Source organism: Scleropages formosus, chromosome 11 (genome assembly GCF_900964775.1).
Source record: "Scleropages formosus chromosome 11, fSclFor1.1, whole genome shotgun sequence".
Classification (NCBI taxonomy): domain Eukaryota; kingdom Metazoa; phylum Chordata; class Actinopteri; order Osteoglossiformes; family Osteoglossidae; genus Scleropages; species Scleropages formosus.
Genome location: NC_041816.1, coordinates 16808300 through 16821938, shown reverse-complemented (window position 1 = coordinate 16821938; position 13639 = coordinate 16808300). Strand labels below are relative to the sequence as shown.

Sequence of the window (13639 nt, the reverse complement as noted above, 5' to 3'; positions counted from 1 at the left end):
ATCACACATGTGCACATGGCGAGTATGTGCAGTAACTGCTCCCATATGCCTTTGCTCACGAACCGTACCCCGTCTGGGGTTTCTGAGGGCTGATCTCTAGGAGTAAGGGGAAAAACAACAGAGCAAGTCACGCACGGAAGAAGAGCAGGGCAGAAGCTTAAGGGCGCAATCCGTTCTCCGCGGGTTCCGGGTTCCGCCGTGCGCACGCAACAGAGATGGATTGGCAGGTGACGTGGGATCTGCCGCTGCCTTCCGTCGATGTGCCGCACAAGCAGTCGGATGCAGAAGGAAACGAGCCGCGGTCTGAGATTCCGAGCGTGCGAAAATGCACACGCGTGCGCACACAGGGCCCGTTTTGTAATTAAGTGAGCCACGTTCTTGGGTGCTGAGATCTGAGGGCACTAAATTTTTCTACTAAAATCGAAAAAATAAATTTTAATCATAGGAAAAAAAAAACTCACAAAAAGCCATGTTTAATCACAAGTGGTTTTTTTTTTTTTTTTTTTTTTTTGGGAAAATTGAAGGTCTGCTGCCTTACCTATTATAACGCATCGCTAGCCCATGTCTTTGAAATCTTGCAGCTTTGATGGTGATGTTTCCTATAAGATGAACGGGCCGGTCTGCTCATTAAATAGTACGTATCTATTTGACCCGTAATGAACTTCAGTCTTGAAAATTATTTTCCGGTCCGTTTTCAGCCGTTAACGTATAAATTTGTGTTCACCGCATATATAACGGTCATATACGTGTTATCAAAAATGATTATATAAAAAAATTTATTTATGATTTCAGATTTTATCTTCTTTATGATCTGTATGTACAGCATAAAAATATTTATTTTGCCATATATCTGTTTGTATGTTTATTAGTTTAGGGGTAGAAGTCTAAGGGGTGCTGCAATGAATCTTGCCTGGGGGTACAAGAAACCCTAGTGACAGTCCGGCACATGTCACGGTTACAGTTGTGGTTTGTTCTGTTCTTACCTCAACTCTGGTGCAGTTGTTTTGCCTCTGTAAATTTTTTTTTAAGTGCAAGATATTAAAAGCCTTATGCTCTCCAAGGTTGTGTGTCCTTTGCGGAATGTTAAAATTTAGAGGCATGTGGTGATCACATGTTGTGCTGACATATTCTTGGCTGGAAGTCTGTGCTCCGCTTACCCCCCCCCCCCCAGTCTGCTCCACCCTCATCCCCCCGGTCGCTCTTTTTTTTTCCTCGACTCTCTGCAGACCCAGCCTGCGGGATGGAAAATGATGGACGACAAAGGGCCCCGTGTAGCGGACTACTTTGTGGTGGCCGGCCTGACGGACACCTCCAAGCCCCTGGACGAGGAGATCCACTTCGACGACGTCTGCCACAAGACGGCCCGGCCCAAGGCACCTATCACGGACATTGCCGTGGTTATGCGCTCCTTGGGGGAGGAAGTGCCCCAGGGTTATGTTTGCGTGGAGACCACTCCCTCTGGCCTCTCTGCTGACCTCAACAGTGGCAGCCTCATGGGGCCCCAAATCTTTCTGTGCTACAGGAGGGGCCGGGACAAGCCCCCCCTTACTGACCTTGGGTGAGCGGCCCCGCATCTTCAACTCTCGCAAATCACTAAATCTCTCCTATAAACGAGCGAAGCGTAAAAGTTGTGAAAGCTATTTTGTGTCAAGGTGCTTTCAAAGTAAAAGTAGTGACAATAATGACGTGGCTGGTCTTCACCACATTAATTTCCGGTGCAGTTAGTCATGAACTCCAGTGGGTCTGTAAAGCACTTAGTGCTTGGCTATGGGAGAAAGAAAATGATTTAAGATTTTTCAATTCTGTGCTGAGAGAGTAAGAGCTGTGAGGGCAGCTGCTAACATAGTGGTGAGAGCTGCTGCCTTTGCACCCCAAGGTCGCAGGTTCGAATCTCACCTCCGGCTGTACTACCCTTGAGCAAGGTACTTCTCCTAGATTGCGCCTGTGGGAGGGGAAGTTACCTGTAAACGTTGGGTAACTGTAGGTAAATCATCGTTGTAAATTGCTATGGTGAAAAGCGTCAGCTAAATGAATAAATGTATATGTAGACAGTGAAAGAGCCAGGAATTAGGTTTTTTGGGAGGGATTCAGTTAAAAGTTTGATCAGGCGATGTGCTGACGTGTCTTCACGGCTCTTCTGCCGCAACTCGCAGAGATTTAGGACACCTGTGCGTCACACCGATTTCACTTTTCACCGATGCTGTATTTCTAAGTGGCACCGGTTGCCTCCCCCCATTAGAAAACAAACCATTTCCAGTGTCAAACATACCCTGCTCTTAACGTGGAGCAAATAACTGCGTATTCTGGGAAGTCCAGGGCAGCGGTCACTCCTGTCACCTGTGTTTGCGTTATTCTGACGCAACACCGCTGGGTGTTTGGCCCCACTAGGGTTCAAGGGTCTTTGGGCAGTTCTTTGTCCTCATAGAGCATGGTTACAGGCAAGATGCTGGGCTCGTGGCGCTGGCGTGCGAGCGTGGTGAGCCGCATATGTGGCCCCCATTGCATAAATACTTGGCAGTTCCCGTTGGCGCAAGCAATAGGCTCTCGACCGTAAGTGTGCGTGACTCATTTGCGGATGAGTAAGAGGGAGCCGGGACACGGTGTCTCTGCTGAGATGGCTGAAGGATACGGACCTGTTTCACAATGCTGGGAATTCCTTCAGCCCTTACGTGGACAGCGTCAGAGAGGCTTTTCTCATTCACACGAGGCCAGTAGTATGTTTTATGTGCAGAACAATCTTTAGTTCAAAAGGCGTGAAAATAATGCAAGATTGCTCTGCAAAGGAACGAACGGCAAGGCTAGGCAGGGGACTTTTCAACGTCTTTTTCGGTATGTCAATAAGCACCTACATTCATTCCAATACTAGGCCTTCAGAGCTTTAGTCATAACAGATGGCAGTGAAACCACTGGTACTTTTAGGGAAATTTCAGCAGTGAAAATGAGCCACCAGAGTAAGGTAAGGAAGTGTGTCACGTGGTCCTGAGTTGGGTAATATCCCCGTTTATTCAAGATTTGCAGAAAAGTACCAGCATCTTAACTTGATTGACAAGTTGACATGTACCTACTCGAATGGTGAACCTCGGTGCATCAAGTGGTTGGTAACAAACGAGGTTTGCTTGAGACTTTCATGCCTGCAGCTATGTCTCCTCCTCTCAATGTAATGCATAAATTGTACTTTTGCTCAGATGTACGTCGCTTTGGACAAAAGCGTCTGCTAAATGAATAAATGTAAATGTAGGTTGACCGTCGGTAGTCTAGATGAATTGTCATTAATGACATCTGCCTGGTTTTCAGGGTCCTCTATGAATGGAAGGAGAGGCTGAAACAGGGATGTCACATCATCCAAACCACGCCCTCGGGTCGCCCGGCCAACATCAGCAGCACCTCCTCCCAGCGCATATACATCACATACCGGCGTGCCCCTGAGAGCCAGCCCCATGCCTCCCTGGCTGTCACCGACATCTGCATCATCATCCCAAGCAAGGGCGAGACACCCCCTCACACCTTCTGCAGGGTGGACAAGAATCTCAATAGCAGCATGGTGAGCTGCTCTGCTGGGCCTCCCGTGGTCTCCACCTGCAGGCTCGAACCAAGCTGAGATCCAGCACGCTTCAATGGAAACGCCCTAGAAGTCCTCTAAAAGTCCTGTAAAAGCAGTCTTTTGTAGCTAATGAGATTCCTTGACGCTGGTCAGACGTTATTAGTATGTTTAGCGCCTAATCATCTGGATTGAAGTTTCCTGAAGAGTGACTCGTGGGAGGGAATCGTAAATATTCCCAATCCAAACTCCTCGTGGGAGCAGCAGAGATGTTTATTTAACTTCTGCTCTGCCTCAAGCTTATCGGCCCTTTTCATCTTCTGGAGAGCACGCCTGCCGCCATGAAACGGCCTTCCTCCCGTGCTGTGTGGATTCCTCCTCGAGCGCTGCTATGATTAGTTCTCGCGCGGCAAAACGCACGCGTCGGCCGTGCTATAAAAAGCCCGTTGGCTTTCCGAGCGCGGCGATTCTGCCGTGGCGCCGACCGCTCGGCTGAAATGCCGGCCTGTATCTTGCGCTCAGCCGGGCCCCACGGAGGCCCTGTGGGAGCCTGGCATCGCGATGCTCCGTGAGTACGAGGAGAAGTCTTCTTTAAGAGAGCGCGCTTCTTAGCAGTCGGTCTCGGTGCCCCCTTGTCATTAGGCCTTCCCCGCAGCGTAGACTGGTGTGAAGAAATGATTATGATGATGTTTACAACTACCTGGCCCGCTGTGTCGGCATTGCAAACAGATTGTTGTCTGCAGATGACTGAGCTTTCGCCCCAATGAAAGTGCCTTATTTCACTTTGCAGTGGGGCTCCTCGGTTTACCTGTGTTACAAGAAATCTGTGGCGAAAACCAACACCGTTGCGTACAAAGCAGGTGAGTGCCACTGGCTACATGTGTTTCTAACTATGAGAATCGCCCAGCGTGCCTTCTGCTCTCCTGAAATCGCTATTGTTTTTTTTTTTTTTTGGATTGCGGTCCTTCGTCATCCATGCGAGCGCTCCTTGAACCATATAGAGATGGTCATCATTCGTGCATAAAATATTAAACTTATGAAACCTAAATCTTACACGTATAAGACGAACGAACGATTGATTTACGCACCTGATTCTTCTTACCTGCTTGGTTTAACCGGTGCAACTTGAGGTTCGCTTATTTTTACAGTACATCTGCACTCCTCTTACTGTACTGCACCCACGTTTCCTGTAAACCAACATATGGAATTGATAATTACGCACTTATTTTGTCAGATTAGAAACACTGGTTCTGATTAAATAATGACTTCATGGTAAAAATATGGGACACCAGCGGTTCAAACGCTTTCGAGCTGCACTCTGTGTCAGCAGTTTTGCGGGAATTTATTTTCTTGTAGTTATACCACATATATTTTTCTGAGATAACGGAATGGAAGAGATTGCAAAAGGGAAGCCAGGCCGGCAAAGTGCTTACGAGACCAAACGAATCGTAGCCGTCGAAACACTTGACCCTACGATTCCTGTAAATCCAGAAGTGCTCCGAGATCCACGTGAATCATGCTTAAATGCGTTCCTGTTAATCCCGGATGTCGAATGCTGATCTAATCTACCCGCCGCTAATGGAGCGCTGGCTGTTACGCGTTCCGTGCGCTCCGTACAGTTGGGCGATTGTGACCGGAGAGGATTTAAGCATGCCGCGATGTTATGTTAATTTCTTTGGCTTGCCCTCGTTGCAAGTTCATGTCATTTGGTCTTTGTAGAGCAGCACAAAGGCCGCATTCAAGTGTCTGTTGTCCTGACGGCAAGAAACTCAGCAGGTTGCCATCGCCAGCATATTTAAAGTATTCTGGAAATGTGGAAATACTCAGGAAGCGTTGTGTCATGTCCTTGCTGCGTTACAGCAAAATGTTCGGTTTTCGGGCTATTTCGAGCCAACCGGCTAATGGGAAGTCGCAATTCGTGACACGATTCGGGGTGAGTGAGCAGCGCGATGATCTGATCACTGCACCACGGTCTGGTTGGTCTTACTGGGGTCTCAGAAGCACTTTAAATGTAACTTGATATAAAGAGTAATTTAAAATGGTTTTACTGGAGAGGTGATGGATGTGGTAATTTAAACTTCGAGAGGGTAGCGTTATTGCCTTTTGAATATTTTCTTGTATTGTGATCATTTATAATAGCATTTTATCCAGGTTCTACCTGGCATCACATCCTGTGGCTTCAGGATAGGTTTTTGACAAGTGCAACCATGTGCTGGACTAGATGTTATTAGTTGTTTGTCCTCAATTGTCAATGAAGACCTCGACATCTCTATTGATTGGGTGACCGGGCTCTGTGCGTCAGAAGATGACTGAGCAGCCCGATTCGGGTGTGGAACGTCCTGTCATGTGGGCCACACACGACGACACTGTCAGTGATGTGGGGGAGTTCTAGACTTTCAAACTAATGATGGAATGCTGGATGGATGGCTGGATGGATGGCTGGAATTAAAATAAAACAGCAAATTCGCTGTTTTAAAGCTGGTATGCTGGGACACTTAGATGCTGGAAAAACAGCTTTCTTCTGAACTTCTCTCCTCTTTCCTGACCACTTCATTTCCGTCGCATTATGTTGCGTGCAGGTCTGCTGTGCAGGTACCCCGAGGAGGACTACGAGTCCTTCCCCCTGCCTGAGTCCGTCCCTCTCTTCTGCCTCCCCATGGGTGCCACCATTGAATGCTGGCCCTCCCAGACCAAGTACTCCCTCCCCGTCTTCTCCACCTTTGTGCTGACTGGTGCCTCTGGGGAGAAGGTGAGGCCTGCTGTTCATTAGTTATACAGCTGCTGAGAAATGGTATCCTTCTGCTAATATTGTTGTTGGGGAAGGACAAAAGAGCAGACGCAAATACATTGTAAAAGAAACGGACTAATATATAATTAAAAATAAGTTGCCTAATAAATGGTGTATTGTGGTTTCGCCGAGCGGAAATGTCACTGCCGAAGAGGAATGTGGCAAATTTACGTTGGCCTCGAGTGTTTGGTCCAGAATTCCGCCTGCGTGGAAACTGAGGTAGATGAGGAAGGAAGGCTGAGCTCCGCTTCCCCGCGGAGAGAGAGCCGAGCGCGGGCGGCCCCGACGTTCCATCTCCCCGGCCTTCGGAGCGTGGCTCCTTCACACGAACCCGCCCTGCGGGGCCCTGCCTGTCCCGCAGCCCCACCCCCTTATATAGCCCCGCCCCCGCGGAGCACTCCGCCCACACATTACCCTGCCCACGCCGACCAGTGCCATTGATGAAGGAAAACGTGCATGGGTGGTTAGGTTTTAGTCAACATAAATAGTTTTAGAGAAAAAAACCAATTGCTTTAATAATTAATTTTGCCATATATAATGAATAATTGATAGAAACTTATGAACATGGAAAGTGTTATTTCCCGTATTATAAAATAACCCCGCACAAATACAACAAAGTGTGTAATTTGTGTGAATTGGAATAAAGAAGTAAAAACTGCCTGCTTAATAAGTAATGCTTAAATCGCCGCTTCGTCTTTGTAGCCTCGCAGAGCAGACGGGGTGGAATTAATGTCCCCGGACTCCTTTTTCGTACGAGCCTCCAGCGCTTCTCTGGAGCGGTGTGTGACGGCTCCTTTCTCCAGATACGCCAGCTTATCGATGACAGTCGTGATACAGCCCTTTCTGAACCAGATATTCCCTATCAGGTTATTGGTAAAATAGTTTTGCATGCTGTTCACCTCTATAGAGTCAGCTCAGCTGTTTAAACTTTGAACTTGGTGTGTGTGTGTGTGTGTGTGTGTGTGTGTGTGTGTGTGTGTGTGTCCTGCGAACACACACAGGTCTACGGAGCGGCCATCCAGTTCTACGAGTCATACCCGCAGGAGCGTCTGACAGACCGGCAGCGGCTGCAGCTTGGCCTGCCCACCGGAGAGCGCCGTCCGGTCAGCTCGAGGGCCGTACACACCAACAAGTGCATCTGCCTGCTGTCCCACTGGCCCTTCTTCGACGCCTTCCGCAAGTTCCTCACGTTCCTGTACCGTTACTCTATCTCTGGACCCCATGTCCTGCCCATAGAGAAGTGAGTGGCCCGCCACCCGCCCGGTGCTACCGCGCTGCGGCACCACATGCGTATGATGTTCCTGAGACTGCGGACTCTTGACTCTCCATACAGCCGTTGCGATGAAATTATTATTAAAGTAAAAAGCTGCTTTTGCACAAAGCGATATTCAAAAAAACTTGCAACTAGTTATGCTACGGAAAGCAGCTTTATCGTTGCGCACGACATCCCGTTCTCGTTGCGTCCAGTCATAATAAGTCATAACTAAGTTATAACATTGAAAAATTAAGCCGTTTCTGTCTGCAACATATACTGCTGGAAGTTTTATCACGCTGGCTGGTCAGTAGAAAGGCGCTTGTTAATACGTGAAATAACACGAAATGCTCTGTATTACTATTACATCGCGGGGGCGCAGTGGCACGGTGGGTTTGGCTTGTGCCTGCACTCTGGCGGGTCTGGGGTTCGAGTCCCGCTTGGGGTGCCTTGCGATGGACTGGCGTCCCATCCTGGGTGTGTCCCCTCCTCCTCCAGCCTTGCGCCCTGTGTTGCCGGGTTAGGCTCTGATTTGCCACGACCCCGCTTGGGACAAGTGGCTTCAGTGTGTGTGTGTGCGCGTGTGTGCGTACGTACTATTACATCTCAGACTAAGATAGCTCTCGCTGACCTACAAAACACTTTCATATATAATTCTGTGCATATGTATACACTGCATGTATGATATATAATAAATTTACATGCGCACACACACATATATAATTCTATATGTACTTTTTATTAAGTAGCTACTGAAAAGGTTCTATAAGGCAGTCTCTTTTTCAGAAGTTGGGTATTTTTGGATGAATCGCTCTGATTGCTAACGCAAGTCTCCAAGTAATAAATGATGACGTACTAATGTCGGTGTGTCAAGAGACACGTGACAAGAACTATCTTTTGTAGGGTGACAAGTCGCATGAAATTAAATTTCATGAAGCCGAATTGGAAAGAAGTTCCATCCAAGATGATGAAAGGTTATGGAGATTGGAGCTCAATTCAGACCTGGCACAATTTAGTTAATTTTAGAAAAAAAAATGTATGCAGGCTGCATCTTGTAACACCTGCGGTCATAATGGAAACAATTGAGCCGTGTCATAGGAACTTAGACTCTGATTTTTTTTTTTTTTTTTACTGTTGTAGGATATTTTTGTTTAATAGAAATGTTGCTGTTGTATGGAGGTGCCCCTGGTTGACGTGGTGGAGTGTGTAAGGATGTCTGATGATGGGTTGGGAGTTGTGACAGATGTTCTCCTCCCCCGTGTTTTCAGGCACATCTCTCACTTCATGCACAAGGTGCCGTTCCCCTCCTCCCAGAGGCCTCGCATCCTGGTGCAGGTGAGCCTTTCATTTGTGCATCTGTCCCAGGCGGGCGCGGTGGGATTGACCGGGTCCTGCTCTCTGGTGGGTCTGGGGTTCGAGTCCCGCTTGGGGTGCCTCGCGACGGACTGGCGTCCCGTCCGGGGTGTGTCCCCTCCCCCTCCGGCCTTGCGCCCTCTGTTTCCGAGTTAGGCTCCGGCTCCCCGCGACCCCGTATGGGACGAGCGGTTTCGGGTGATGTGCATCTGTCCCATCCTTCTGTCCATGCATGGAGTGTGAGCGCGAGACTCTGCTCACAAGATGCGTGGACTGTCTGTGGGCTACATGTCTCACCCTCTGGAACTCTGCTTCGAGACTTTTCATCCGAGACTCTCCATGCGTCACCCTCTTCCGCTTGACTTTCTTTGTGACTTTGTGCCGTGCGTCCGCAGTTGTCTCCTCATGACAGCCTGTTGCTGAGCCAGCCCGTGTCCTCTCCTCTACCTCTCAGGTAAGTACCCTGCAACAGGATTCATTTTTGATTTATTGCTAAGATGACATTTATTACGTCCCTTTCAAACTCGTGCTGGATAATCTCTTTGCCGTGAGCGTGAATGATGTGATGCTGACCGACCGTTTGGTGTCTGTGTGTTAGCGGCGGGCGGTTCTCTACGCTGCTGCTGAACCTGGGCCCGGAGAACGCCGTTACCCTGTTGGTGTTTGCCGTCACCGAGCACAAGATCCTGGTGCACTCGCTGCGGCCGGCCGTGCTAACCAGCGTGACCGAGGCGCTGGTGTCGGTTAGTCCGTCCCGCAGCTCGTGCGGCGGCTCTTCTCCGTGCGTAGCTCCGTTTGCACCTCTGCGTGACTCTCGGAGCCAAGAATAGTCCATCTTAACGTGTATGCCGAAGACATTTTCAACATATATACATTGAATACACCCTGCAGAATTCAGCGTATGTAAATATGGGTATCGGGTGTACGGTGTTAAATATCCCCCCTATCAAACTGTAAGTTGTGAAGGTGCTCGGAAATAAAAAGCGATCTATGTCATGCTTCAAAATTAAGATGTTTAATAAAAAGCCTTTATGTTAATTGCTCTTCCCCGCGGGGGCCTCCTCTTATCATCATGTGAAATCGCTCCAGTTCTGGTGGTCCCATCGCTGCCTGCAGACCTGAGCTCTAGCGTGACACACCTGATCGTTGTCCCCACTGCCTCCCCCAGATGATCTTCCCCTTCCACTGGCCGTGTCCCTACATCCCTCTGTGCCCCCTTGCGCTGGCAGATGTGCTCAGCGCGCCGTGCCCGTTCATCGTGGGCGTGGACTCCCGCTACTTTGACCTTTACGAGCCTCCGCCGGACGTCAGCTGTGTGGACTTGGACACCAACACCATCTCCCAGTGAGTGTTCCTTCACACCCAGGCCACTGTGTTTGTGCTCACTGTTTTATTTTTGGCTGCAGACTGCCTGCCCATTATAGTAAATGCATGGCCAGTCCCACCTGTCATTCCTCCTGCTTGATGTACTCTGAAGTGGGCATGTGGGGGGGGGGTGCGGTTCCTCTTCCTCCTGTGCTGTATGATTTCACTTCAGCTAGCAAGTAATCTGGCATTAGAGGTAGTAGGTAGAGCACTGCATAAGAGGACACTTAACATGGTGACAGCTGGTAAAGTAGTAGTCAGCGCTACTAGGTCACGGGTTCAGTCCCCACCTCCAACTGTAGTACCCTTGAGCAAGGTACTTACCCTAAAATTGCTCTAGTAAAATTACCTAGCTGATAAATGGGTAATTAACGCGGTGGGTAACGTCGCCTTGGTGAATAAGGTGTGCGGGCATAGAGTTCGTTGGAAGTCGCTTCGGAGAAAAGTGTCGGCTAAATGAATACATGTAACCTAAAGGTTGCTGGTTCAAGTCACTAGGGGTCCCTGATGCAATGCCCCAGAATAAAATATAGATGAATGTGAAATATGCAATTTCAATTGTTCCGGTGAAATGACCGGCTGTGTAAATGGGTAAAAGTTATATGTGGGTTTGGGCAAAAGCCTCAATTTAGCAACAGAACAAAGGTGATGATGCTGACAATAGTCATAACAGCGTGCATTGTTTCCAGAAATGAGGATAAGAGGGCACTGACGTGGAAGGTCCTTCCCAAGAAAGCCTGCAAAAATCTGATGAATACTCTGAATAACCTCTACCAGCAGCTGGCTGAAGGTTGGTGTAAAACCCTCCGAGTCTCTGTCATGAGATTTCAAGATCTCATGTCCTTTTCTTCTGGTACCGGTACGTCTCCGGGTAAATAATGAAGTGCGCTTGTTCTCAGGAGAAATTAAACTTCTTCTACTTTCAAGTCTTTGTCAAACCCTCTACTATAATTCAGCTATTATTTCTCTTTTAAACAGAAAATATAATTGATAAGGCAGCCAGGACTCATAAATTGGAATGCAAGAATGTAATAATTGCTTATTATAAAAGGCAGTGGAGCTGTAAATCCTGCCGGCTGCTTCCCGGGTGCCCTGGGCTGTGACCTTACTCAGACTCTGTCTGGAGAGCCTCAGTCTCTCGCTGAGAGATCAGGAGAAAAATACAGCAAGGGCTGCGCTAAAGTGCTCTCGTAACTGCCCGCTTTCTAATGGTGTCCTTCTTTTATGGAAAACCGAAGCATCGATTCTTTTAAAGAAATGTATTGTGAGCAGTGTATTGTCATGATGTTGGACCGTTTGTGACTAATGGCTGCTGTAATTACGCCTCTAATAGATTCGCTGTGGCCGCTTCCTCTCTTGAGCAGGTCAGCAGAGGCCCAGGGAGGATGGATTGATGGAGCTGGCCATGAGCGACTATGATTTCAACTGTGGAAAGAGCCTCCAGACCCTGGAGTTGGAGATCCAGGAAGCCTTCCTGCGCTTCATGGCGGCCATCCTGAAAGGCTACCGCTCCTACCTGCGGCCCATCACCCAGGCGCCCTCGGAGAAGGCCACGGACGCAAGCTCCCTGTTTGACCTTCAAGGTGGGAGCACGCCGGGTGGTGGCCGTTCGAGTCGACGGTCCCATCAGAATGGATGGACATCTTCCTGTATGAATCGGTTGTTTGTTCTCGTAAGGGACCGGTGCGTGTTCGACATCCCTTTTTCTGAGATGAAGGATCAGAAAGTGGAAGAACGGTGTTTATCTCGTTAGATTTCTGCCAGTACCTGCGGTGAAGCATCAAAGCTCCTCACAATGAGGTAGTGTGTAACCAATGGGGAAATGACTGCTTCCAGCGAACAATGTGTTCTCTGTGTGTGTGTGTCTGTGTGTGTTTCTCGCTCTCCTGTCCGTTCGCAGTTCCCTCGATCAGTCCAGACGGGCCTGTGTGATGTTGGAGGACCGTGCTGAATGTTCCTCTGTTAAATAAATAGATAATGGTTTTGCAGATTGCTCAGGAAGGTCAGGGCGGTTGCGCGGTTTGGTCCGCAGCCGCGCGTCCTCGCGGAGCAAAATCTGGACACCCGCCTCGAAATCCTGGCTAGTGTCATAGCTGAAGTGCGTCTTGCTGCTCTCCCGCAGGAAACGAGGCATGTCCAGCAAGATTAATATGCCGAGTGGAAAGGAAGTTGAAATAATATTTGCAATATTTTTTTTTTTTTTTTAACGTAATAACTCGAGCGAGAGAGTCCAGGCAGAGGTCACCGGGGCCTTTTTATGTCCGCAGCAGCCAATGCGAGGGTGTCTCTCCGAGGTTATTTCGTGCCGCGGCAGTTCTTAGACTCCTGTTACGTCACGGAGATGTTCGGCCGGTCAGGCGCTCTGTGCAAGATGCACCCGTGAAGGGCTCAGAGTGACACGGGGGGGACGAGGGGGCTCAGGTGTCAGCTGTGAAGTGTGATTATATTTCCCCGGAGTTGCCGTGATGCTGGACAGGGTGGGGCTGGTTGTCACGGCATGTCATTCCAGCACTGCTGTTTGTGTGTGTGTGTGCGCACGCACTCATTTATTTACTTTTCTCAGGATTACCAACTATTCACGATCGATGGCTCTATGTATTGTATTTACTTGTAGAACTGCTCCTTGTGGCACGTTCGAATATGACCCAGCTCCCATGGAGGCGGCGCCCCCTGCGCCGACTCGCCGAAAAGTCCGCGGTTCGTCCGTTGTGAACGCGCCCCTTGCCTTCCCCAGGCTTCCTGAAAAGCCGCGACCGTTCCCACCAGAAGTTCTATTCCCTGATGACGAAGACGCAGATGTTCATCCGGTTTATCGAGGAGTGCTCCTTCGTCAGCGACAAAGACGCCAGCTTGGCTTTCTTCGACGACTGCGTGGACAAGGTAAGCTTTCGGGTGCTCGTGCCTCCGTAATAGCCTTAAAGACTGGCCCTTTTGTACGCCGCCGCCCCCCCGTTCCTTCCCTCTTCTCTCGGCTGCAGCCGTTTCCACTTTGGTCTCGGTTTGATCTGCTCGCGTGATCGGGATCATTCCGTGTCCTCTACGGCGATTTTACCAGAAGGATGTGAAAGTTGACAGTAAATTACTGTAGTGGGAACTCGGCGCTCTTCTCGTTTCCTCATCTTGGGAGACCTTTGATGCTAACAGTTCACTTTGGCCAGTTTCCTTTTCCTGTTTGCTGACCCCTGACATTAACCTTGTGGCTGTTCGGTCTTCTGTGCCTGTGTGTCTCTAATCGGGCCTGCTTCTCTCTCACATTCCTGTTCCCCCCTGTCCTCGCCTCTGTCCCTGTCCCTGTCCCTCTCCTTACCTTGTCCCAACCTCTGCCTCTCTCCTTGCCTTCGTC

At 49.2% G+C, this 13639-nt stretch overlaps 1 protein-coding gene across 7 annotated transcripts in view; it reads left to right on the top strand.

Annotated features, from left to right (window-relative positions):
- The window catches only part of dennd4a (DENN/MADD domain containing 4A), a 58443-nt gene that overhangs the window by 18405 nt on the left and 26399 nt on the right, over window positions 1-13639 (top strand). For all 7 annotated transcript variants that reach the window (XM_029256209.1, XM_029256210.1, XM_029256208.1 and 4 more), the window contains 12 exons: window positions 1227-1558; window positions 3295-3541; window positions 4329-4398; window positions 6118-6287; window positions 7328-7566; window positions 8847-8913; window positions 9327-9385; window positions 9530-9674; window positions 10100-10275; window positions 10986-11086; window positions 11661-11879; window positions 13031-13176. In XM_029256209.1, coding sequence (XP_029112042.1) covers window positions 1227-1558; window positions 3295-3541; window positions 4329-4398; window positions 6118-6287; window positions 7328-7566; window positions 8847-8913; window positions 9327-9385; window positions 9530-9674; window positions 10100-10275; window positions 10986-11086; window positions 11661-11879; window positions 13031-13176 — 1971 coding nt within the window. Of the gene's footprint in view, window positions 1-1226; window positions 1559-3294; window positions 3542-4328; window positions 4399-6117; window positions 6288-7327; window positions 7567-8846; window positions 8914-9326; window positions 9386-9529; window positions 9675-10099; window positions 10276-10985; window positions 11087-11660; window positions 11880-13030; window positions 13177-13639 lie in introns of those variants that run through there.